The 23280-nt window shown below is 42.9% G+C and overlaps 1 protein-coding gene across 2 annotated transcripts in view; it reads left to right on the forward strand.

Moving 5' to 3' along the window:
- Positions 1-1367: 1367 nt before the first annotated feature.
- LOC117576344 (dynein axonemal heavy chain 10) overlaps positions 1368-23280 on the forward strand; it is a 32874-nt gene continuing 10961 nt past the window's right edge. Inside the window, exons 1-32 of one of the 2 annotated variants that reach the window (XM_034261019.2) lie at positions 1368-2375; positions 3038-3087; positions 3158-3281; positions 3536-3642; positions 4485-4699; positions 5626-5771; positions 5829-6457; positions 6511-6701; positions 6755-7349; positions 7415-7721; positions 7791-8171; positions 8630-9530; positions 9589-9750; positions 9805-9996; positions 10097-10388; positions 10456-10614; positions 11539-11691; positions 12121-12339; positions 12399-12533; positions 13915-14336; positions 14394-14589; positions 15595-15828; positions 16269-16374; positions 16788-16908; positions 17216-17960; positions 18018-18545; positions 19147-19305; positions 20262-20372; positions 21028-21861; positions 21927-22019; positions 22107-22267; positions 22357-22681. In XM_034261019.2, the coding sequence (XP_034116910.2) occupies positions 1826-2375; positions 3038-3087; positions 3158-3281; positions 3536-3642; positions 4485-4699; positions 5626-5771; positions 5829-6457; positions 6511-6701; positions 6755-7349; positions 7415-7721; positions 7791-8171; positions 8630-9530; positions 9589-9750; positions 9805-9996; positions 10097-10388; positions 10456-10614; positions 11539-11691; positions 12121-12339; positions 12399-12533; positions 13915-14336; positions 14394-14589; positions 15595-15828; positions 16269-16374; positions 16788-16908; positions 17216-17960; positions 18018-18545; positions 19147-19305; positions 20262-20372; positions 21028-21861; positions 21927-22019; positions 22107-22267; positions 22357-22681 (9543 nt within the window). In that variant the 5' untranslated portion in view covers positions 1368-1825. The remainder of the gene's footprint in view (positions 2376-3037; positions 3088-3157; positions 3282-3535; positions 3643-4484; positions 4700-5625; positions 5772-5828; positions 6458-6510; positions 6702-6754; positions 7350-7414; positions 7722-7790; positions 8172-8629; positions 9531-9588; positions 9751-9804; positions 9997-10096; positions 10389-10455; positions 10615-11538; positions 11692-12120; positions 12340-12398; positions 12534-13914; positions 14337-14393; positions 14590-15594; positions 15829-16268; positions 16375-16787; positions 16909-17215; positions 17961-18017; positions 18546-19146; positions 19306-20261; positions 20373-21027; positions 21862-21926; positions 22020-22106; positions 22268-22356; positions 22682-23280) is intronic. The other variant, XM_052006413.1, reaches the window with a different exon arrangement.

Below are 23280 nucleotides of genomic sequence, written 5' to 3' on the forward strand. Positions count from 1 at the left end.
GCCATCTAACCGTCTACCGTCTCATCGTTCCGTTTGAACAATCTATATTGAGTATACGCACAGTTTGAGCCATGCATTTTAATGATGCTCACATTGCCTTTGGCACTTCAGGCAACAGCATCGAGCAGCAAACCGGCGATGACAAAACATTCATTCATTTCAATTAGTATTGAACTCTGCGGTTCTATCTGTGTTGCCGTTCCGTTCTGTTCAGTTCCGCTGACGGCTGGAATAGATCAAGGCAAAGCTCATCTCCTAAAGGTAATGTCAACAACAAGTTACACTTTGTGAGTTATTGGCAGGCAACCGTTACCTAAGCAACTCAATTTCACTGGCAATTCTCTTATTGGCAGCTCATGTGTCTTTCTTGAATTAATCAAAGTAAATTCGAATCCAATTTAAAATTGCAACTACTTTAAATTAGTTTGCCAACTCAATCGCTAACTCTATATGAAATAGAAAATACTTGCATACTCTCCTCTATACTATACAGCATTTCTTGGCTTATCTAAGCGCGGTCGGCCAACTTTGATTGAATGCAAACAGACCGCGATTGCACTCTCTGCAGTCGATGCTTTGGAATTAGAGCTGAGTGCGGGTCACGTTCCCCATGACTTCACAGCGAATCTCTGCACTTTGACGTGGCTCATCATAAGATTGAGTTGCAACACGGCTACATCTCTATTCGCAATTCGCACAGCTGGCGTTTTGCGATATGCGAGTTACTGCTATTTAATTATGAAACACTTCAGATTCCACACTCAAAGAAAACTTCTTCATAATGCTTTGAGGGTAACTTTTTTTCTCGAATAGTAAAACGCAGTAAATGCACTTGCGCTATTGCTTTGTAAATATTTCTATTTCTGCATTTAAATGTTTATTAAGCCAATGACGACTTACCAGCTCGATGCATTCACTTGACCCCTTGCTAGAAGAATCTGATGGCAGGCAGTGCGATAAGGGGTGAAGGTTGCAACGCGCCTGGCAACCGGGCATGCCACGTTGCTAATGTGCATGGCCATTAAGTCAATGCTGCGTGTTTTGTTTACGCAACGCGAGCGCCCCCAAGGAAGCAAACACTCTCGCCTGCCTGACTCTCGCATACTGTTCTCTTACTACTGTTGCATGTTTGCAAGTGCAGCTGACAGGTGGCAAAAGCGCAAAAGCGACTGGCAAAATTATATTAAACAGAGTTGGTTGCTTAGCCAACAGCAACAGCAAAGGCAACAGTCAAGGCAACGCCGCAATATCAACAACAACGATAACAACGAAAAGCATCGACGGCAACAACAACAGTTCTAGAGTAAACATCAGTTGGGGAACTTTAAACGTGAAATCAAAGCAACTTCAGCGGGTAATATTATGAAAGGAAATGAAATATTTTTCATATAACGTTGCTACAAATTGAGCAACGCTTTCAACATTTCAAAGCGTTTATATTTGGCTTGCAACGTTTGGCATCCACCGCGTCTGCAGACGTTGTCCCAGGTTACACAAAAGGATTTGCAGACGCCAAGTGCCCGGGAGTCAACAGACCCGCACAACTCTCACACACACAAACCCCACATCACACACTCACACACAACAAACAAGAGCGGAAGCAAACGATGAACACAAGCACAAGGGCAACTGAAATTGATTGAAAGAACAACAAGAACAGATACAGAAAGCCATCACAACAGGTGTAAGCAGCTATCCAGTTGGGTATCCAACGTTTGATCCACAGACGTCTCGCCCAAGTTGCAACCAAATAAATATACACACAGTCGGGGAAGCAAAGTCAAAGAGTTGGCGCCCTCAGAGAGGCGCCAAACAGCCAAATTAAATGTCAGGATTAACAGAAAGTGGATCGGCAAAATCGACCAATGCCTCACAACCGAGTGATTACTCCGGAGGCTCCAGCAGCCAGGATGAGCCACGCATCATCTGGCTCAAGACCATAATTACCAATCAGCTGGGCGTCTTCGATCCCAAACATGTGAACGCATTGATTGCCAAGAATCAGCAGGCAGTCGATGACTTCCTCAACAAACGCTATGAGCGACAAGCTCATCTCGATCGCGTCATCATGTATGTGTGGCGCACATTCTACGACATGCTCGTCGAGGAGGAGATCACAGTGCTGGAGGAAGTGCCGCGTCAATCGTTGCCAGACAAAAAGGACAAGAAGAAGAAGGGCGCCAAGGGTGGAGCCAAGGGAAAGGGACGTAAGAAAGGCGGTCAGGACGCGGAACCCACAGCTGACTCGGAGCAAGCGGACATTGAAGGTGGTGATGGACCCACGGCAGAGACTGATCTCGAAACAGAATTCGAAGGTGAAGGCGAGGAAGAGGCCACCGTAGTGAGCAGCGGCAAAAGCTCGGCACGCTCGAGACGTAAGTAATTCTTTCCCCAAAAAGAAAATGCAACTAATCTATCTGACAGTCAAATACATTAATTTTTGGTGCAGCCAGCTCTGATATGGAAAACGGTAAATATGACTCATTTCTTTGCTGCGATTTCCTTTTGTTCTCTAACGCCGTTTTTAATTTGGAAAGTTTTGTCGCTCTGCACTTTTTCCGCCGCATCTACACTTGAATGCACCGCATAAATTTGTTGGCCGTCCAAGTTAATATCAAACGGAAATCTTAGTCCTTCCTTTTGATTCGCGCTACCCACATCACATCATAAATATTTAAGAGCCTCATTTCGGTTCGCCTGCCTAATATTCATTTATTTTGCAACTTTTAATTTGAATTCACGCCACAGGACAGCGAGCCTGCCTTCTCTCGCTGTCGAGTCGTGAATGCAACTCATTTGATTTGCTTTATTCGGGCACAAAGATAACAGCAAAGTTTCATTCCGTTCATTGCATTTAAATAGAGCCATAGAGCTCCCAAGACAATGGCAATGCAAATGCCACAAAAAAACTGCAACTGCCTTTCGCACGTCAATCACAAGTTCACAGTAGTCGCATTCCGTTAACACATTCACCGAATTAAGTAACAGACACGCCCATTCTTCTCACTAATTCTCGACTTATCTATTACTACTCTAGGTCGCAAGACCAAAAAAAAGAGCTACGCACCTGTGTACATTGAGGTGAAGGTAAGTTAAAGAATCTAAGAATCTTTAGTAAATCAGTAATTCGATTTAATTAAAAGAGTTTTTCCTTTAGAAAATTGTTCCTGCCTATGTCAAAACTCCACTACTACACTGCCACTTTGGCGAAATGTCATCTAGCAATCTAGATCCCAAGATTAAATATGTGTATATTTTGCGCAAAAATGCAAGAGAAATTCGTAAGTAAATACATGGGATGTAGTTCTGATAAGTAAGCAGATTATTATCATGAGATTGTTTTCATAACAAAAACTATTAACAGCAACTACACTTGACTGATACAATATTTATATATTAAGGCTCTTTAATATCTGGCTCGTTTATTACCGAATCGTGACCGGTCATAAACATTAAACTAATGCCAACATATTGTCAATTGTGATAGCGCACTGAAGTGTGCAATTTCTCATTAATTTCGTTAATTTTTTTACAGCCTGGTTTCACGATGTTTCACAATGCTTCGCCGAAATGCCATTACTATTTCTGTTGGGCTCACTGCGGGGCTCATTGATCGATTCGCTGCGACACACTTTGAACGTGGTAAGCTTCACTCATTCGACAACATAGCATAGTAAAAGCGGCTCATCTATAGCAGAGTAGAGCACTTAATGCCACAACACAATCCGCAAATGGAATCACTCAAATTTGCGCCCTTTCGCTCATTTCACACCCCATAAAACGTTATTCAATCAATCAACGGCTTCAAGGCGCCATTGTTTCAAAAACGAGGCTTCAGTTTCTATTCATGTTGCCCCGTCTGTTCATTGGTTGTCCAATCGAGTTGCCCTTGCCAAGCACCGTCCGTCTCTCATGCCTGTGTCCATTCTTAACCGCAAAACAAAATGTGACGAATTGTAATTAATTCCTAAAACAAGGCAGTCATCTATCAAAATGGACGCTCTGCCAAAAGATTTTTGCGCTTCAGCGCACAACAGGCGGTCGAATGGATGGAGAGAGAGAGAGAGGTAAAGAAAGAGAGAAACTGTGTTGGTTGCATGCCCTCTCGAAACGCCTCAAGCAGCAGGCGGACATCGTGAACGCAAATTGCTTCATCATAGCCTCAAAATGTGCTGCGGTTTCCATTAGGCTGGCTCCCCTCCATAAGACTTGGCAGCTTGCAAATTTTGCGGTCTGTGGGTGAAACATGCTTTGGCCCCCCAACTGCCATAATATTTGCTTTTTGCATGAAAATAAATTGGAAATTTGTCTGGAAATCGGTTTTTGGCAAATCAACGCGCCAAATCAATTAGAATGCCTTCACAGAAACACATTGCGGATCGCTTTAAACACAGTTTCTGTCTCTCTCTCTCACACACACACACACACACATGTGATATCTCGTTATTATTTTTGTTGATTTTCTATTGGTATTTCTATTGCAGGTTTACAAAAGCGCCTTTCAATTTCAATTTCGCGAACCGGACACCACGGATACTCAGCAAATGGACAATAATAATGCGCAGCGAGAGGATGGTGGCGGCGGCGGAGCTGGTGATGCTGGCGAGGATATTTCGAGCGAGGCTAAGGAATCGGGCCCGGGTCTATTGGAGCTATCCAAACCATCGGAATTTCGTTTGAAAGCGCTTAAACAACAAAAGTATTTAACTTTTAACAAAGGCAACGCAGCGTTTGCTTCGCTTTGTCGATAGGACGAGGGAAGGGGACTGGTTAGGGCGTGTGGGAGTCGGTCTGTTTCACACATTGAGCATTGGGAACTTGGAATGGGTATGGAGTAGTGAGCAAATCGGGAGTAAGAGTTTTGGGGGGTGTTGTACCCGCGCTTTATTGGTTTTATGCTGACTGAAGTGTTCGCTGAATGTGCTGCGACTGTGAGCGCTGGCTTTTTATTTTCCCATGTTTTCTTTTTTCTTTCATTTTTTTCCTCTCCCTTTTTTTTGTGCACATTTTTCGTTTGCCCTTTGTTTTGCGTTTATCACTGGTTGCCATCGACGCGGCTACAGTTTCTCTGTTGTTGTTTTTCTGCTGCTTTTTTGAGGATCCTGCATAACCCTTTTCGCACATAAATTACAGCGCATCCGATAAGAATTTTTATTTTTAATCGGATTTCATGCTGCCATCAACGGCGCCAGCGTCGCCCTCTTCATCGTTGTCTTGTGGCCCTTTGCTGTTGGCTTGAAAGCCAACATTTATGGCACATCCTGCCAGATCCTCACTCAGCCATGCAATGGAGCTTTCACAGCGCTGGCCCAAGGATACCGCTTGACCAGTTCCACTCTCAGTTCCCGTAACCGTACACGCTGTTGTCGCTTTTGACTTTGTTTATTTTTTTTTTTTTCGTTTCGTAGGCATGTACATTAAAAAATGCCTTCGTCAGAGTCCCGAAGTCCTTTTGTCCATCTCTTTGTTGTCCTTTATTGGTATTTGTTGCTCATTTCGATTATCAGCTGCTTTTCATTACGCTTTGTGTTAATTTTACATGTCGAGCGCCTTTAATTGTGTTCATTTGTTTATTTATTTGTTGTTTCCTTTTTTTTTTTGTCATCCGGCTCTCAACAACGAAAGAAAGCAAAAGGCAATGGAGGCACAAGCCAAGAAGATGCAGGCAGCCAAACAGGCAGCATCCCAAGAAGCTCCAGCCGATGCAGACGAAGAGGAAGAAGCTGCTCAGCCTGTTGTCATAGATATCGCATCGTCATCCGAGGAGGAGGGTAAGCTATTTAACATTTTTCGATGGCAATCATGGTGACACTTTAACTGATTTACAGTCGAGCAAAAGCCCGAAAAGCTGACCATCGCCGAGCGCTGGGAGAAGCTACTCAACGAGACCAAGGCCAAAGTGGCTGCTGAGCATGCCGCCGAGGAGGCAACTCAACCGCGCATTATGCCCATTCAACGTCGTCTGCTTAGCGAGATGGACGAGTTCGATAGCGAAATAGTTTGGACCATCAATCACATTGTCTGGGCCTTCAATCTGCCCACTTCATATGTGCTGCCCGATCAGGTGGAGACTGAATTCGAAGAGGCCATTATTCGAGTGCCACTTGATCCCAAGAGAATTGATTTGATTCCCACATACACTCAAGTTCAGCTGGAAGACGTAGTCGATGGATGGATTAAGTATTTGTTGAAAACGATGAAAACATTAAAGGACAGCAAGTTAGATGAATTCACCCCAATGGCTGAGTATCGCTATTGGCATAAAATGGAAATTGATCTTTATGGTACTCTCGAGCAACTTAAAACCGAGTTTGTGATGACGGTACTAAGTCGGTTGACAAGCATGGAATCAAAAGTGCTGACGGAGTGGAATCGCGTGTTGAATCTAACAGAAGAACGTTTCAAGTTGGCAAAGGAGAACTCTGATTATTTGGGCACTATTAAAGACTATTTGGAGGTAAGTTGAAGTTACCCAGAACTTCAGTTCATCTACAACACCTCTTATTATAGAAAATACGCAACTATGACAGCTTTAAGATGTCAGTATTGCAAATTCCCAATGTGATGGTAGGATTGCGTCACATCTGGACCATGTCCAGCTACTATTGTCGAGACCCCGAAATGCAGGTGCTACTCTGTGAGATCTCGAATGTTTTCGTACAGAAGGTCAAGAAAATTATCAACTTTGACAACATTTTCCGGTTCGTAGAGAAATAGATAATAATGTATAAATACTGATTATGATGTATCTTAGATACTCTGCCACTTACACCTACGAAACAGCCAACAACTGTGCTAACTTATTGCGCTGCTGGAAACAGGCTTATAAGATAAGTCGCCAGCATATTGAAGAATCTGGCGCTGGATCACGTTGGGAGTTCGATAGCGTTAAGCTCTTCAACGAGGTAAATCACATATATCGTGTGGCTGTAGATATTGCCTATGTGGGTCGAGTCTTCATACAATATGAGAACCTCTTTGGACGCAATCTAAAAGCCCTGATTACCGATCCAGCCATTGTCGATAATCTAATGCGAAAGATTTATCGCTTGCTGGACGATCTCATACGCACCGTGGACTATGATATGTTTGAGCCAAGCAACTGGGAGAACTGGGAGTACTCGCTGGAACAGTTCAACAAACGCCTTGAGGTACTGGAAATGGAAGCCAAAACAGTTATCGATCAGAGCATCAACTCACTGCTCTCGGCGGATAAAGGCATCAAATTGCTAACGAATGCGAATACAATTGATACCAGAAAATCTTTGCAAGAGTTTGTTTCCACTAAACACGAGAATTTACTGCGATTCTTCATTAGCGAAATTAACAATGTGGAAGCTGTGTTCACAGTGAGTTTGTACTTAATTTAACTACCATAATTAAAATTAAATCGGGTTGTGCAATTTATTTACAGAGTCATAAAAAAACGCCTCCAATGCCAAAGCTGCAGCCAGCCAAAATAAGCGCCGTTTGCTGGGTGCGTTCGTTGGGTAGAAAACTGAAGAATTCGGTGATGGCATTCAAGAGTCTCGAGAATGATCCGGCAATGGCGAATAGCTTTCTGAAGCGTAGCGCATTTAAACAATACTTTGAATTGATGACAGTTTTGTTTCAGTTTGAAAAAATGCTCTTTGAGAAATACATGCAAAACGCCACGTTCATGGTAAACCACACAAATCGCTCAAACATACTAAACATACAGATTTGCAACGATGATACGAGTAAGATTACTTTCTCCTTATTTTTCTTTGATTGGTAGCAAGCTAATAAAACTGTAATTTCTCAACTAGTGACCTACATATCAGATGCCAGCCAAACACATAGAACCAAGAGCCATGGCGCTTCAATTGTAGCGAATACTTCTCAGTTTGGAACCAGCGGTATATTAAGCATGACCGATATGTCATCGGACTTTAATTTGAGTCCACAAGCGAGTTTTGCCGAAGAGGAGGATAATACTTCCCAACAAGCCGTTGAAGGCAGTCATATGGGATTTCTGTGTAAAATTAACAGGTTCACTGTATTGACGGCAATGATAATGTGGATGGTTGGCAAGACGCGACATGCAAATCAGCAACTAAATAAAGCTGTGGCATTTTTGCATGCCATTAAGGAAAAGAAAGCTAAGGATATAACTTTAAAAGATCGTGAATGTACACAAATTTGTGAATGTGAGTATGTCTTAAAAATTGCAAACAAATCTTACTTCGTTCGAGGAATTCACTCTTCAACGACTCTTTCATTTTCTGATTCGAATACTGTTTTTGAGATTATCGGTTGTATTAATATTTATGTGTGTTTTACTGACGTGTGTTTTAATTTGTTTATGCCTCTAATTTCACAAGTCTCTCTTTTAACATTTTTTTACTTACTGTGTTTCACAATTTTGAGCAATTGAATTGTGCTGCCAACCTATTTTAAAAAATATTCGAACATCTATGAATTTGTTTGTTTTACAACACTAAATTTATCGATAGAGATTTCGATATTTTTTAAACTTTCGAAGCCTCTTTCTTTCCTTGGCTGCGGTAAATTTAAATTAATAGTGTCGCAAATAGTTATTTTTCATGATCTTGCCACTATTTTAAATTTATTTTCAATTGGTTATTTTTATATTTTTCTTTTCAAGTGCTTGTTCGTGCCACATCGCAAAAAAAGCTACCAATATGGAAGGAAATTGTTGGCGAGAAAGTGCTCATCGAATACGACTCGAATTTCGTGGTCAATTTAAGCCGTGAAGTTTTTGATTGTATGTTCGAGGGTCAACTGTTTGAGCACTTGGGCTTCACTTTACCCTCAGTGCTGCGCACAGCGATCATGAAAAAGGAGCTGCTATTCAAAGACTATGAAAAGCTGTCGGAAGTCATTAGTCGATACAATGGAATCATTGGGAATTTATCCATGTCAGAAGTGGTCTTCCTACGAGAACACATCTACGAGACGGAGCTTTTTATACAAATGGGCGTGGCACGATACACATGGATATCATTTAATATTGGCAAATTCTGCGATCAAATCAATTCGCAATTGCGCAAATTGACTTCAATTGTGTCGCAGATTAATTTCATACGTCTCGATTTACGCGATCGCATTGATCAAATCAGACGCTTTAATTTATTCAATCTGGACGAAGAGACAAATAAGAAAAAAGAGGAAGCGCTTGCTGCAGAAGCTCCTGAGGAACAAGCTAAACCCGTCAGTGATTCCATAAAATCCTCAACTGGACATACATTTACATCTGTCACTGGAGAGAAGGTAACCATTGTGCAGGCAGCCGACGAGCATGATGAGAAGAAGAAAAAGGAGGAATTCGCCTGTGGCACAGGTGTCTATGAATGCCAAGGATATTTCGAGCTATTAGAAGCTTCAAGGAATCGTAAAGCAGCTCGCATGAAGCAACTCTATGACTCCTTGGGTCCAGTGCTTATCAAACTGGAGAGTCTGGTTCTGGGCACATTTACTGGCAGATCCGAAAAGATGCGTAACTACTACGAATTCTGGGAAGAGGAGACATTCAAGTGCATTATTGAGTGGGTATCATTAGTATGAGACAATTTGAATAGTTATTTATAACTACTTTTTATGCAGCATGACTTATGAGAATCTAAAGTGCTACATTAATCGTCTGTTATCAAATGAGCCAATGTTTGAGGTTAACGCTGTTCTACTAATGTCTGAAATTGTGCTGGAACCATCCACCAATGAGCTACAGAGCGTCATTATTACTGCAGCCAAGGATTTTGTGAAAAGGTAAGCCCTAAAAATATAAAGACATTTTGATGCTACTTTTTCATATTTTGTCAGACTTAAATTATTTACCCGATGGATGAGCGGCACTTGCCTTAACTGTCCACTAATCGATGCAGGTGCACAATGGAAATATAATTACACTTTCTACGAGGACGTGGTTAATATTAAAGATATAGTCAATCTCATCATTAACATACACGACTTGGCTTTAAAAATCGTGTTGGAAGCCAAGAGCTTTATTGTCCAGTGAGTGAAAATACACACGCATAATACATACATATATATTTTATGTATATTCAAATCAGTTGACATACGTTCTGATATTGCTGCGTCCGATTGTAATTAGATTCCGCAAGTACTTCAATCTGTGGGCCTACGAGAAGGATGTGATATGCCAAAAGTTTGTCGAGCGCCAAGTGACGCTAGTCGAAATCGATGAGAAATTTACATTTTACTCGAGTATTGTGACCACCCTGGAACAAATGCGTCAGTACCACACTGTCCGATGTGTGCGCATTAATTTGCGACCATTGCTCCAGAGCATCATACAACATGCCAAGGATTGGTGCACCATACTGGGTGAGGAGCTGTTGCGGTATGTCAACGACAACATGAGGTCGATGCGTAGTGAGATTAAAGTGAGTTTGCCACAGACTTAACGCTGTTCAATGGCACTATTTACTCTCTCTCTCTCTCTTGCAATAGACGTTGAGCTTAAATCTAAATAAGACGACACGTGAATTGGAGGACTTTAAGTTGGTCATGCAAACGATTGCCACAATTCAATCGACAACACTGACAAATGAGCAGAAGATTCATGAAATGCAGGAGACATTCACAGTGCTGAGCGAACATCAAATTATGGTAAGCAATTGCAAGTCTCTATTTTTCCTCAATCCACTTCTATTCGGTGGGTAAATTATGCAGATCCTCTTAGACCACGTTCAGATCTTTTCTAAACTTTACTCCGAAACGAATGAATCCCTTATTCCAGTTGGTGGAATTTGTGTTAACCAACAGCATATTCACTGGTTTAATGAAATTCACAACTGCGAGTTGCTCAAGTTCGAGTTTGGCGAGTTGCGGGTTCTCCAATTCGGTTGTTTGTGTATTCAAATGAGCAGTTTTAGATAAAAAAAAAAGATATAAAAAGAATCCTTAAAGCCGTCGCGGTCTGCAGCTCCGCACTGTTTACATATGCATATTTGGTGGCCAGTGAGCGTCATTTGAAAATGGCTTTCCGCATTTCGAGCGAGCAGAGGGACACACACACGAAATGGTTACATAAATTCACCGACAGCCGAGGACGCTTCTCTGTTTTTTGGCCACCCGGTGAGCTGGATGTGTGTGTATGTGTTGCTGGCTTTGTGCTCAGCATTTTTGGATACGTTCATTTATTGATGGGATTTCGTTTGTGGCTGCGGCGTTTAGCCTCCTCTAGCCAAGCAGCCAGCCCGGTCTGGCCAGACAAACGGAATTAACTTGCATTTTATATAAATTAATGAATGAATGCACACATTCGTACACACAACGCAATATAGCTGCAAAGGCAACATGAAAATTTATGCAACGACGACCAATTGTGGCGGCGGCCCTGAAAGCTGTGCTACACTTTTTGGTTCTTCTTTTCTTTTTGCGCAGGAAGACTGGCACTCGACTGCTCGTTAGTGGAATTCGGCACTATTCATGATTATTATTTGCACTCAGCAATAATTGAAGGACATTGCTTAATTTTTATGTCAATGCGTTTTATTTTCATTTCTTTCTTCTTTGTTTTCTTTTTCGCAGTTTTCATACGAGGACATGCTGATGGCCCATCATCTGGAGAAGCGTTGGAAGAGACTGTTTCTATCGGCTCTGTATCGATCGGAGAAACTGCAGCCAATTAAGCAAAAATTTGCCGAGATGACTTCCGGCGAAATAGAAGTGTTCTGGGATGATGTAAGTTGTTGAGCCAATGCTGATGTTGATGCCAATGCCAATGCCGATAACGATTAAGTAGGAGAGGGCTACGCGTTGGATAGTGCTAACCATTACCATGTTCCGTTCTAGCTGTTGTGCGCTGCATTTCCGCAATTTTGCGTTTTCTGCAATTCTGTTTTGTTTCCCTCTATTATTATTTCCTTTCAATGGCATTTTAATTGGATTTTTCCGCGCGCTCAACCATTATTGTCAATTGTTAGCGGCAACGGCAACGGCGTCGTCAGCGTAAAATGAATTAACTTGAAGTGTTTATTATTTGAATTAAAGCATGAAGAGGGCGTGGCAAACAGTGCCCTCGTCCCTACACAAAGCGCAACAATCAAATGCTGCCACTTTACGAGTACACTGCACTAACTTTATTTTCTCTCGTCTGCATTCTTCACACAGCTTGAGGATTTCATCAAGGACTATGATGAGAATGGACCGGGCTCTGTTGGTCCGGAACTTGAGCGTGGTGTTCGCCTAATGGATCCGTATGGTCATAAAATTGAGGAGCGAGAACTAAGACGCCAAGAGCTGGCCAACGCTGAGCGACTCTTTGATATGCCAATGGTTGATTACCATGAGTTTGGACGTATTCAAACCGAATACGAAGGATTGCAGCAAGTAACCCATTAATCTCCACAGTTATGCGAAACATATAGCTCAACTAATTGTCTTTGCAGATCTATAAACTGTACAGATCTCAAAAGAATGGTCGCGAAATCTGGGCCAAGACTTTATGGGTCGATTTGGATCCCAATTTCCTAACTGAGGGCGTTGAGAGCTATCTTAAAGAATTCCGCAAACTGCCCAAGGCGGTAAGTCGCGCCCCTCGAAAGAGGCGGTTGTGATACAAAACTTTGTCTAATTGGCAAAGTTTTCGGCCTGTTTGAATTTTCATAAAATTACGCAGGCGTAAAAACAATAACACAGCCAAATACTTTTAGAACTCAGTACTCGCAGCGTTGATGTAAAGTCGACTTTTATACCCTGTTTGCCATACATTTTGCTGTGGGGTGGGCCCTGCAAAATTTAAGATTACATTTTAAAATGTATTTGGCGCAGTAGTCAAGGGTTTTATGCTGAACTATTTCAGTACTTCTTTGCAGTCAAATTTTGGAAACTTTCTCTGTCGCTTTAGTTTTTCCCCCACTTTGGCTGGCAGAAGAAAAGTGAAATTTTGGCCTAGCAGCGATGAAATTTTGCACCTAAACTGATTATGACAAATTGATTTATTTACTTCACTAACAAGTTTTTGAGGAATTTCTCTCTGTCCAAGCGAAAAGTTTGTCGCGCCAAAAACTTTTGTCCATACAAATGAAGCGAGTTGCTTGCCTGCGACACTGATTCGGACTGCAAGAGGGGAATGTACACCACACGCACACACAATTTGCTATAGGGTAATTCGTAGCTATATATGGTATATCTATGGATGATGATTGCATGCATAGATTAGCATGCAAACTATTTCATTAGTTTATCATTAATATAAATAGCGTAGTGTGCTGGCAAATTTGAATATAATCAGACAACATGCACACATTTTAATGCAGTTTTTATCATGCATAATTTTGGATGGCACGCAGAATCCCGGCTCTACTATAGGATAGTCCTAGTCGGAAGCTGTTGCATAATCAGTGTCCCAAAATGCAAATCAATTTGTTCAATATTGAAAATAATTAAAATGCCAACGGGTGTCGATCGACGACAGCGTGTTCAGCATCGCCCTAACTATGAATACTGCTGACAACTTTCTATGTGTGTGTGTGCGTGTGTGTATAGGATTCTGTTGTCTCTGCTGGTATTTAATTTATGCCAGCCTGCCAGCCTGCTATGCATTTTCCATGTGTAAACAGAGACAGAGGGCAGCGCGTGCCAATGTAAACAGACTGCGCTTTTTGGCCAGCACAACATACCAACCAACCAACCGACCAACGAACGCAACAGCAGCATCAACAAGAGTTGGCCCTCTATTGCGCTAACCATAGCCGCAGGATAGCGCTTTCGTCATAATTCAATGCGGCTGCAACCACAACTCGCAGCACGCAGCAACCGCACTATTGTTTCAACTGATTTGACGTCGCTAACTAACCGTTTACCCGCTCCACTTAACTACGGCCCCGCCCCTCTCTCTCTCTCTCTGTTCGCTATTCATACTGTGTTTAGAATGTGTACTACAATTTAACTGCTGTTTAACAGGTGCGCACTTTACCTACTGGCGTTCAGCTGGAGATTCACATGAAACAATTCAAGGCCACTGTGCCACTGATGGTCAGCCTGAAAAATGAGGCACTGCGCGAACGACATTGGCTGCAGCTGATGGAGAAGACGGGACAGTATTTTGATATGTCGCCAGCGAGATTTACGCTGGAGAATATGTTCGCCATGCAGCTGCACAAGTATCAGGACATTGCCGAACAGATACTGACCAATGCCATCAAGGAGTTGCAGATTGAGCGCGGCGTGCGAGCCGTCGAGGAAACCTGGGGCAACATGAACTTCAAGGTGCTCAAGCATTACAAGGGCATGGAGGATCGTGGCTGGATCTTGGGGCCAGTCGATGAAATCACACAAGTGCTAGAGGACAATGCCATGAATCTGCAGTCGATGGGTGCTAGTCAGTAAGTTTATATGAAGACATGTTTCTAATTTGTGATTTACACATTATTCGAGTGCAGATTTATTGGCCCCTTTCTGGGTACGGTTAACAAATGGGAACGAGCCCTGGCGAATATCTCGGAAATCATCGACGAGTGGCTCGTTGTGCAACGTAAGTGGCTCTACTTAGAGGGCATCTTCATTGGTGGCGATATACGCACCCAGCTGCCGGAGGAGGCGCGTAAATTCGATGACATTGACAAGGCGTATCGTCGGGTAAGTGAAAGTGGTGTAATATTTATTTGTCCTGGTATTTTGTTTGCTGATTCAAATCAACCAAGCACAAGGCAGGCACGCAGACCAGGCCACTGTCATGGCCAAAATATCTACTCAATTTATTTGAGTTGATTTAATGTGCGCCGACAATATGGCGACGCCTTACTTAACGGTAAACATAATACGCATGCAAACGACCACTTTGCGTATACGTAATTGTGTTGCCTGCTCACAAATACGAACACAGCAAAGCACAACACATTTCTCGGCCACCATACATCATATATTACACATACGCACTGTCAGCCGGCACTGAGTATTTACCCAAAGCCAAACGCTTTCACCTTCTGTGTCTGAGCGTGTGTGTGATGTTTATACACACACATCTATACTATATCCGAATGTATTTGCTTGCGTGTGTGTGCTTCTGTGTGGATTTGTGTTTGTTGTTAGACGCTTAACTTCACTTAACCTTGCTCGCCACTTGCTTGGTTTGCTTTACGTTTCATTTGCAACATTTGCCGCCATATTTGATGCCATTTATGAAATGATTTATTATTTTGATTTGCTCTCGACATTCGTATTATGTGCTGTATACCCTTCCGATAGCTTCATATGCTCTTTTAGCTTTCATGCGCAGAGAAAAATTTATAATCTGGATTGAGATAAGCCATTTGATAAGTTATTTCATTTTAAATCATTTAGTTTCAAAAAGCTCTGAAAAACAGCCAGCTGATGAGAATATTCCTTTATATCTTTTGTAATTAATTGAAACTTTGTTTTCTTTCACTATTTTAGTTTATCATGTCTTTATTTCATAGTTTATGGCAGCTAAGGGTATTCGAATAAGTCGGCAATAAGTCAATATATTGTTAGCTGCCTTTTGTATTATATTTGATGGTATTTTCTGTATTTATTATTTTTATTGTTGTTGTTGTTGCTGTACTCATTGCTTTTCATAATAATTTACTGTTGTAACTGCCTCTTGTTCGCTTCCCATTGCAGATCATGGTCGATTGTGCCAAAAATCCGTTAGTGGTGCCATTTTGTGCAGTGCCGGGACGTTTAGTGGATATACAAGGTCTGGGAGTTGGCTTGGAAAATTGTCAGAAGTCGTTAAACGAATATTTGGACTCGAAACGTCGCATTTTCCCGCGTTTCTATTTCATATCCACCGATGAGTTGCTCTCAATTTTGGGCAGCAGTGAGCCATCTGCAGTGCAGAACCACATCATTAAGGTGGGTTGAATTCTGAGGGCGTCAAAGTCTCTGATGGAGAAAGTGTGAGTGAGTGGGTGATGGGTGTATGGGTGTGACAACAACAGATTTGCTAAACTGCCAGCAACATTATTTTTATGTATGACTGGGCGTGTGTGTGTGCGTGTGTGTGTGTGTGTTCGTCTATTTGTGTGTGTATGTTGAGCATAAGAGCAAGAGAGAGTCTTGTCGTAAAAGTTAATGTCACTGTTTATGCGTTCTGGCCAATGTCCAGGGCGGAAATTACACCATTTTTGCAACACATGCACCAAATACACACACACACAACCGAAGTGTGGCAGAGGAGAAGAGAATGAGAATTGTCGGTGGTAAATTTTTATGAATTTATTTGGCTTATAAATAAAAATGCTTTTTTTTTGTTGCTGCGCATTGATTTCACAATTTTCATTCCACATCCGCAGATGTACGACAATGTCAAGTCTCTGCGCCTGGTCAAGGAAGGCAGCCTCACAGTTGTTACCGCCATGATATCCAGCGAGGGCGAGGTTATGGAGTTTCGTAATATCAGTAAGTATACGCCGTGTACACGCCAATTCCCCCCCTCACCGCCACAACACTCCAAGCTTGCTTTCATACCCAACAATCCCTACGCACTGATTGCCAATTTTAAAATTGAACTTTTTTATGGTTCTCGCTACTCTGAGCGCGCTCACTGAGGCTAGGCTGACTGGGGCTAGAGCTGCGTGGCTGGCCAATTTCTTTTAATTAATTTGAAGCCAGTCGGCGTTGCCGCCGTTATCCCCTGCTGGAGATGATTGCGCATTCAGTTGATGTTGTTATTTTTGTTCTTGTTGTTGTTGTTGTTGTTGTTGTAATTTTGGTACTTTCCGAGTTTTATTGTTTTTGTATACACTTATTGATATTGGCGACTGGGGTTTATTTATGTGGTTATTGTCTTTTGTTACCCATCGCATGGACAGTACGAGCCCAGGGTCGCGTCGAGCATTGGATGAACGATGTGCTGGATGAAATGCGCATCTCGAATCGCTACATAACCAAGACCTGCATCTACGACTTTGGCACCGATCTGGTAATTTCAAGGTAAGTGAATACCATAAAAATCATATATATATATACCTATATACAGCAGTATATGAAGTATGTATGCCACATGGCAATTCAGCAAGACTCTCGGACTGTGATTTCGACAAGGACTGCTTCCGCTTTTATGGCCAACGATTTACATTGAGACACTGAGCCTTGCGGGCTGTATAATTTTGTCATTTGACGCGATTTATTATTTTTTTCGTTTTTTTTTTTTGTATAAGCCGGGGCGCGCATGTCTCGGCATATTTATGACCAATTGTATTAAATTGACAGTCATTGGCCACTTTCGATTTTCACACAGGCCGGACTGGTTAATGAATTACCAGGGCATGGTCGGGCTGGCGGCCAGTCAAGTCTGGTGGACGGCCGAGGTGGAGGAGGCATTCGATCAGGCCCAGAATCATGGCAACATGCGAGCCATGAAGGATTTCCTCAACAAGAGCAACTATCAAATCGAGGAGCTTGTGCTGAAAGTGCGTTCGAATTTGTCGCGCAACGATCGACTCAAGTTCAAGGCCATCTGCACCATTGATGTACATGCTCGCGACATTATCGACAACTTTGTGCGCGACAATGTGCTGGACGCCAGCGAATTCAGTTGGGAGAGTCAGTTGCGCTTCTATTGGGTCAAGTTTTATGACAATCTGCATGTCATACAATGCTCTGGAAGTTTCGACTATGGCTACGAGTACATGGGTCTCAATGGACGTCTTGTCATCACTCCGCTGACGGATCGCATCTATTTAACAATCACCCAAGCCTTGCTTATGAATCTGGGCGGAGCTCCAGCTGGTCCCGCGGGCACAGGTAAGACCGAGACTGTCAAGGATCTGGCCAAGGCGATGGGATTGCTCTGCATGGTCACCAATTGCGGCGAGGGAATGGACTTCAGAGCTGTGGGCACCATTCTATCGGGTCTTGTGCAGTGTGGCGCCTGGGGCTGCTTTGATGAGTTCAATCGCATTGATATCTCTGTGCTCAGCGTCATCTCGACACAGCTGCAGACTATTCGCAATGCTTTGATACGCAAACTAAAGCGTTTTGTGGTGCGTATTAAAATGTTTACTAGTCGAAATATCCCTACTAATTTAATTATTTTACAGTTTGAAGGCGTTGAGATCAGCATGGATCCGAAGTGTGGTGTCTTTGTGACCATGAACCCTGGTTATGCTGGTCGCACAGAGCTGCCGGAGTCTGTGAAGGCGCTGTTTCGGCCTGTCACGTGCATCAAGCCCGATCTGGAGCTTATTTGCCTCATCTCGCTATTCTCTGACGGCTTTCTAACGGCCAAGGTGCTGGCCAAAAAGATGACTGTGCTCTATGCGCTGGCTCAGGAGCAGCTGTCGAAGCAATGTCACTACGATTGGGGCTTACGTTCGCTTAACTCTGTGCTGCGAATGGCTGGCGTGATGAAGCGACAGTCAGAGGATCTGCCCGAGGCTGTGGTCCTGATGCGTGTGCTGCGTGACATGAACTTTCCCAAGTTCATATTCGAGGATGTGCCACTGTTCTTGGGTCTTATTAAAGATCTATTTCCTGGCATCGATTGTCCACGCATCGGTTATCCGGACTTTAATGCGGCTGTGCGTCATGTGCTTGTCAACGATGGATATATTCTGCTGCCCGATCAGGTGTGTGTGCTTTTAGTTTTCGATGTCGTTCCCAAAGTTGTTTTTGTTTGTGCCAGTTGTGTACTTTTGCCCAGTCATGACATTGCTGACAAGCAAAAAGCAACGCAAGTTAAAGAAGTAGTTGTCCTCGCTGCAGTCCCGTTGTCATCCCTGACACTTTGACACTTTGTAAATTGCGCTTTCTCGCATAATCGCAAATGGCGGAAATGTTACAAAGCATTTTGCTGGACTGAGCGAGCTACTGAGTGGGCCAGCAGAGTTGGTCGGCCGCCTACATCTAATTTCAACTTTGCTGCTCTTTTCAGCTGACAATTTTCACTAATACAATTTTCTCTTGTTTCGCCCTGCACCTTTTGGTTGGGCACCTTTGCCAACACTTTTGCCACTTCCATCAAACAAAAACGTTGCACAAATGACACAAATGTCACACACAATGTCAACTGCTGGCCAACTGATGTCATGGCGTCTGCCCCCCGTCGACATCCGATGGGCAACATCATTTATGACAACAAAATCCCAACAACGGTAACGCCTTCACCTTTACCTTTGCCTTAACATTCTCTGTCTCTCTGTCTCTCTCTCTCTCTCTCCCTAACAACAGGAAGACAAAGTGGTGCAAATGTACGAGACCATGATGACCCGACACTCGACCATGCTTGTGGGTCCAACAGGTGGCGGCAAAACTGTCGTCATAAATGCTCTGATCAAAGCGCAAACCCACATGAGCTTGCCCACCAAGTGCACCGTGCTTAACCCCAAGGTAAGTGGTCCGACACGTTTTTCCCTTTTCGCCCGTTTTCGTTTCGTTTTCTCTCTTCCGTTTCCTCCAGTCACACAAATTGCTTTGTCTTCCACTTCCAATTCGCACATTGCACTGGCATTGGGCATAAAAGCTTAATTGCAAAGCTTATGGCAAATTTATCTGCTGATGTCATAATCAGAATTCGTTGTTCTAGGAATATCTTATCTTATTGGGCTGCTCCTATTATTATTTTTTTTTTTTTTATAATTTTGCCAACAAGTAGAGAGTATGCAAAGTGCGTTGTAATGCATCTAATTGCTTCGATTTCTTTCTCTGTTTTTATGTCAAGTTCGCCTATTATGAGAATGAAAGCCGCTTAACAGAGTGCACTATGGAAAAATACGCAATGTTCGACAATTAGTTAAAAGCTGTTTAACATGCTAAAAGAATGAAAAGAATAATCATTACAAATTTTACTAAATTGAAAACTAATTAGGGTAATTGAGCTTTGATAGTATTGAATACTTAAAAACTAATAAGATAAGTTATTGCTTCTGCCTATTTATACAATTTTGGATTATATTTTGTTTCGTTCAATGACGTTTTATACATCGAACCCTGCAGTGTCTTCTTAACAAATTGTAATATTTTCATAGTTTAAAATAGAACTTCAATCTTGAAAAAGAGCAAATCGAGCCCATAGTGCATAGTGGAACTTCTCAACGATTTCGTTGACTGCTTTCATTCAGCAATTCGCTTTTGTTGCTCTCGAGCCAGCTTATATAAGTGCATATGAAAATGTCAATTTCAATGGAAACTACGTATTAGTAGGAAAGGAGTAAAAGGAAACAACTGAAGCTAAATACGCAGATTGAATAGCATCAGTAAGAGGGACATTAAGAAACACTTTCACACATTAGTATTAATTCTTGAAGCTTTATTTGCAATTTGGTTTGTATATTAATATTCGGCAGGCATGCTCGGTAATCGAGTTGTATGGATATTTGGATATGGAGACGCGCGATTGGATCGATGGATTATTTTCAAATATATTCCGTGAAATGAATAGGCCACTGGAGCGTGAGGTAAGTAGAGCAATATCCTATCCGAATTCTGAAGCTTGCTGTAGCCAGGTCACATGTCGCGTCGCTGCTGTTGCCGTCGCAGCCGCTATAGTAATCCCATTTGAATTGAAGTGCAGAAGCAGCTAATCCCCACACACACATCCACACAGACGCACACTCTTACCTCGATAGACACAACACTCATACATGTACACCCAGACGTGTAAAAGCCGAGAGCGTTCAGTGTCAATTCAGACGCTGACTGAGCTGCAGGATGTAGCTGGGTTATGGTGTTGTTACTGTTACTCGGCTATGTTCTATGTACTGCGCTGTATGCCCTGCTGTGGTGGGTGCGCATCATTCATGCGGAAATCACGCCATTCGCTAATAAATCCCATTGCACAACCTGCGGTTCACAGAGCGGCAATGGCTAAACAAACTGTTCCGCCTGCCAACTCTTTTAGTTACTCAGCCATTTGACTTTGCAAGGTAATCTCTCGCCCAGCAGCTTTCACGATGGCAATGGCGATGATGATGGTGATGATGACACTGCCATCGTCATCGCCATCTCGACAGCAGGAGCATCAGATGCAATCAGAATCCGCGGGCATTGAATAACACACTCAGGCTAATGCAATCCAACACTGTCCTACACTATTTTTGTATGTGTAAACAGGAACGACGCTATGCTTGCTTTGATGGCGACGTCGATGCACTGTGGATTGAGAACATGAACTCTGTAATGGATGACAACAAGCTGCTGACATTGGCGAACGGCGAGCGCATACGACTCGAGAACTATTGTGCTCTACTCTTTGAGGTGGGCAATCTGTATTATGCCTCGCCAGCTACAGTTTCACGTGCCGGCATGGTCTATGTGGATCCCAAGAATCTACGTTACAGTCCCTACTGGCAACGTTGGGTGCTAACTCGACCGGAGCCACAGCGGGAGCTGCTCAACGACTTCTTCGAGAAGATCATCACAAATGCCATTGCATTCATCTTGGAGGGTCTAGATGGCACCACTCAAGGCAATCCTCTTAAGCTCGTCATCATGCAGACAGATCTCAATATGGTCACGCAATTCTGTAATCTCTACGATGCATTGCTGCCAACCTATGGACCACCTGAAAATAAAGCCTCGGATGAACCTGTAGTGAAGGTCTACAACACGGATAGTTTGGAGTGCTGTTTTCTGCAGGCTGTTTATGGATCCCTCGGCGCTTGTTTGCTGGAAAAACATCAGATTGTGTTCGATGAGTATATGAAACGTATTGCTGGCTTTCCTTTGGTGCAGGACACACGCGAATCCCCTGCTTCTGGTGGACAGTTTCCGCAGGGCAAGCCAACGCTCTATGACTATTTCTGGGACATTAACGAGAACTGCTGGATGGCTTGGGAGTGGGTTGTCAAGCCATATACCCATGATCCGAGTGTAAAATTCAGTGAGATTCTTGTGCCCACCGTGGACAATACGCGTACCAATCGCGTACTTGGCCTCATGAGTGAAGTAAGTTTGAGCTAGTTTTTAGAAGTTATTCAACCCTTAATCTACATATTTCATTCTTTACCTAGATCAAACGACCTGTGCTGCTTGTCGGTGAGGCTGGCACATCAAAGACGGCAACTATCATGCAGTATTTGCGGAATCTCAATCCAACTGTCAATGTAATTGAAAAATGTTGGGACAAACATGAAACTAAGCGCTAATATTGCTTCCTTCCTTCCTCAAAACCCTTTTTGCCTGTTTTTCAGATCATACTCAATATTAATTTTTCATCGAGAACCTCATCGTTGGATGTGCAACGCACATTGGAGGCTGCGGTCGAGAAACGCACCAAGGATACGTATGGGCCACCGATGGGAAAGAAAATTGCTTGCTTTATTGATGACATGAACATGCCTCAGGTGGATGAGTGAGTAACCGTATATCTTGTACATTGTACATGCCAAACTCCTCTGCCAGGGACAGACTGTCAGTCAACTTTTCCTTCTCCCCCATCAGGTATGGCACTCAACAGCCGATTGCTCTGCTGAAGTTGTTCTTTGAGCGTGGCGGCATGTTTGACCGTGACAAGGATCTCAACTGGAAGAAGTTTAAGGATATGACATTCTATGCTGCCATGGGCACCGCAGGCGGTGGTCGCAATGAGGTCGATCCACGTTTCATCAGCATGTTCTCCACCTACAACATTGTCTTTCCCAACGATGAGTCCCTCATTCAAATCTATTCATCCATTTTCAAGGGTCATCTGGATTATACGAAATTCCATCAGCGTTACATGTTGATTGCCGACATGATTGTTGTGATGACACTAAAGTTATTCAAGGTTTGTTACTCAATACACGCACTTTGTGCCAACCATATTCTTAATATTATTATAATGGCGAATTTGTCGAAATTCATGGAAAATCGCTTGAGTGTAGGGAGTAGCTCCAAAAAAAGAGAAAAAAGATTTATCGCGTTGTGAACGATGCCGCTTTAAAATCTCTCACAAATTTTATGAAATTCGATTTACATATGCAAATAACGTCAATTTTTCATAATCTGCTTTGCTGCCTCGACGCCATACAATGGAAATTATTCAATGGTCTGTAATGCACTACGACGAGCAGAGTCCTCCACTCTTCTCCTTCTTGCTGCTGCTCCATTGCTTTTTCGAGTACAAGTGAGTTAAGAGCGCCAGAGACTGAGAGGTGAAGGGAAAGCGAGTGCCGTTGTCGTTGTCGTTGGCATTGCCATTTGCTGTTTGGCCTTTTTACACAATGGTCACCCGGTTCGACTGCTGCCTAGTTGACTGTGTCTATGTCTGTCCGTGTGCTCCGCCTATCTTAGCCAGCACATCTCTTCTCGCTCTCACATTTCTGAGTCTCGGCAGGAGAGCAAAATTTGATTATATTCAAGTATTGAACTGCAGATGGCCCTCTG

Source organism: Drosophila albomicans, chromosome 2R (genome assembly GCF_009650485.2).
Source record: "Drosophila albomicans strain 15112-1751.03 chromosome 2R, ASM965048v2, whole genome shotgun sequence".
NCBI lineage: Eukaryota > Metazoa > Arthropoda > Insecta > Diptera > Drosophilidae > Drosophila > Drosophila albomicans.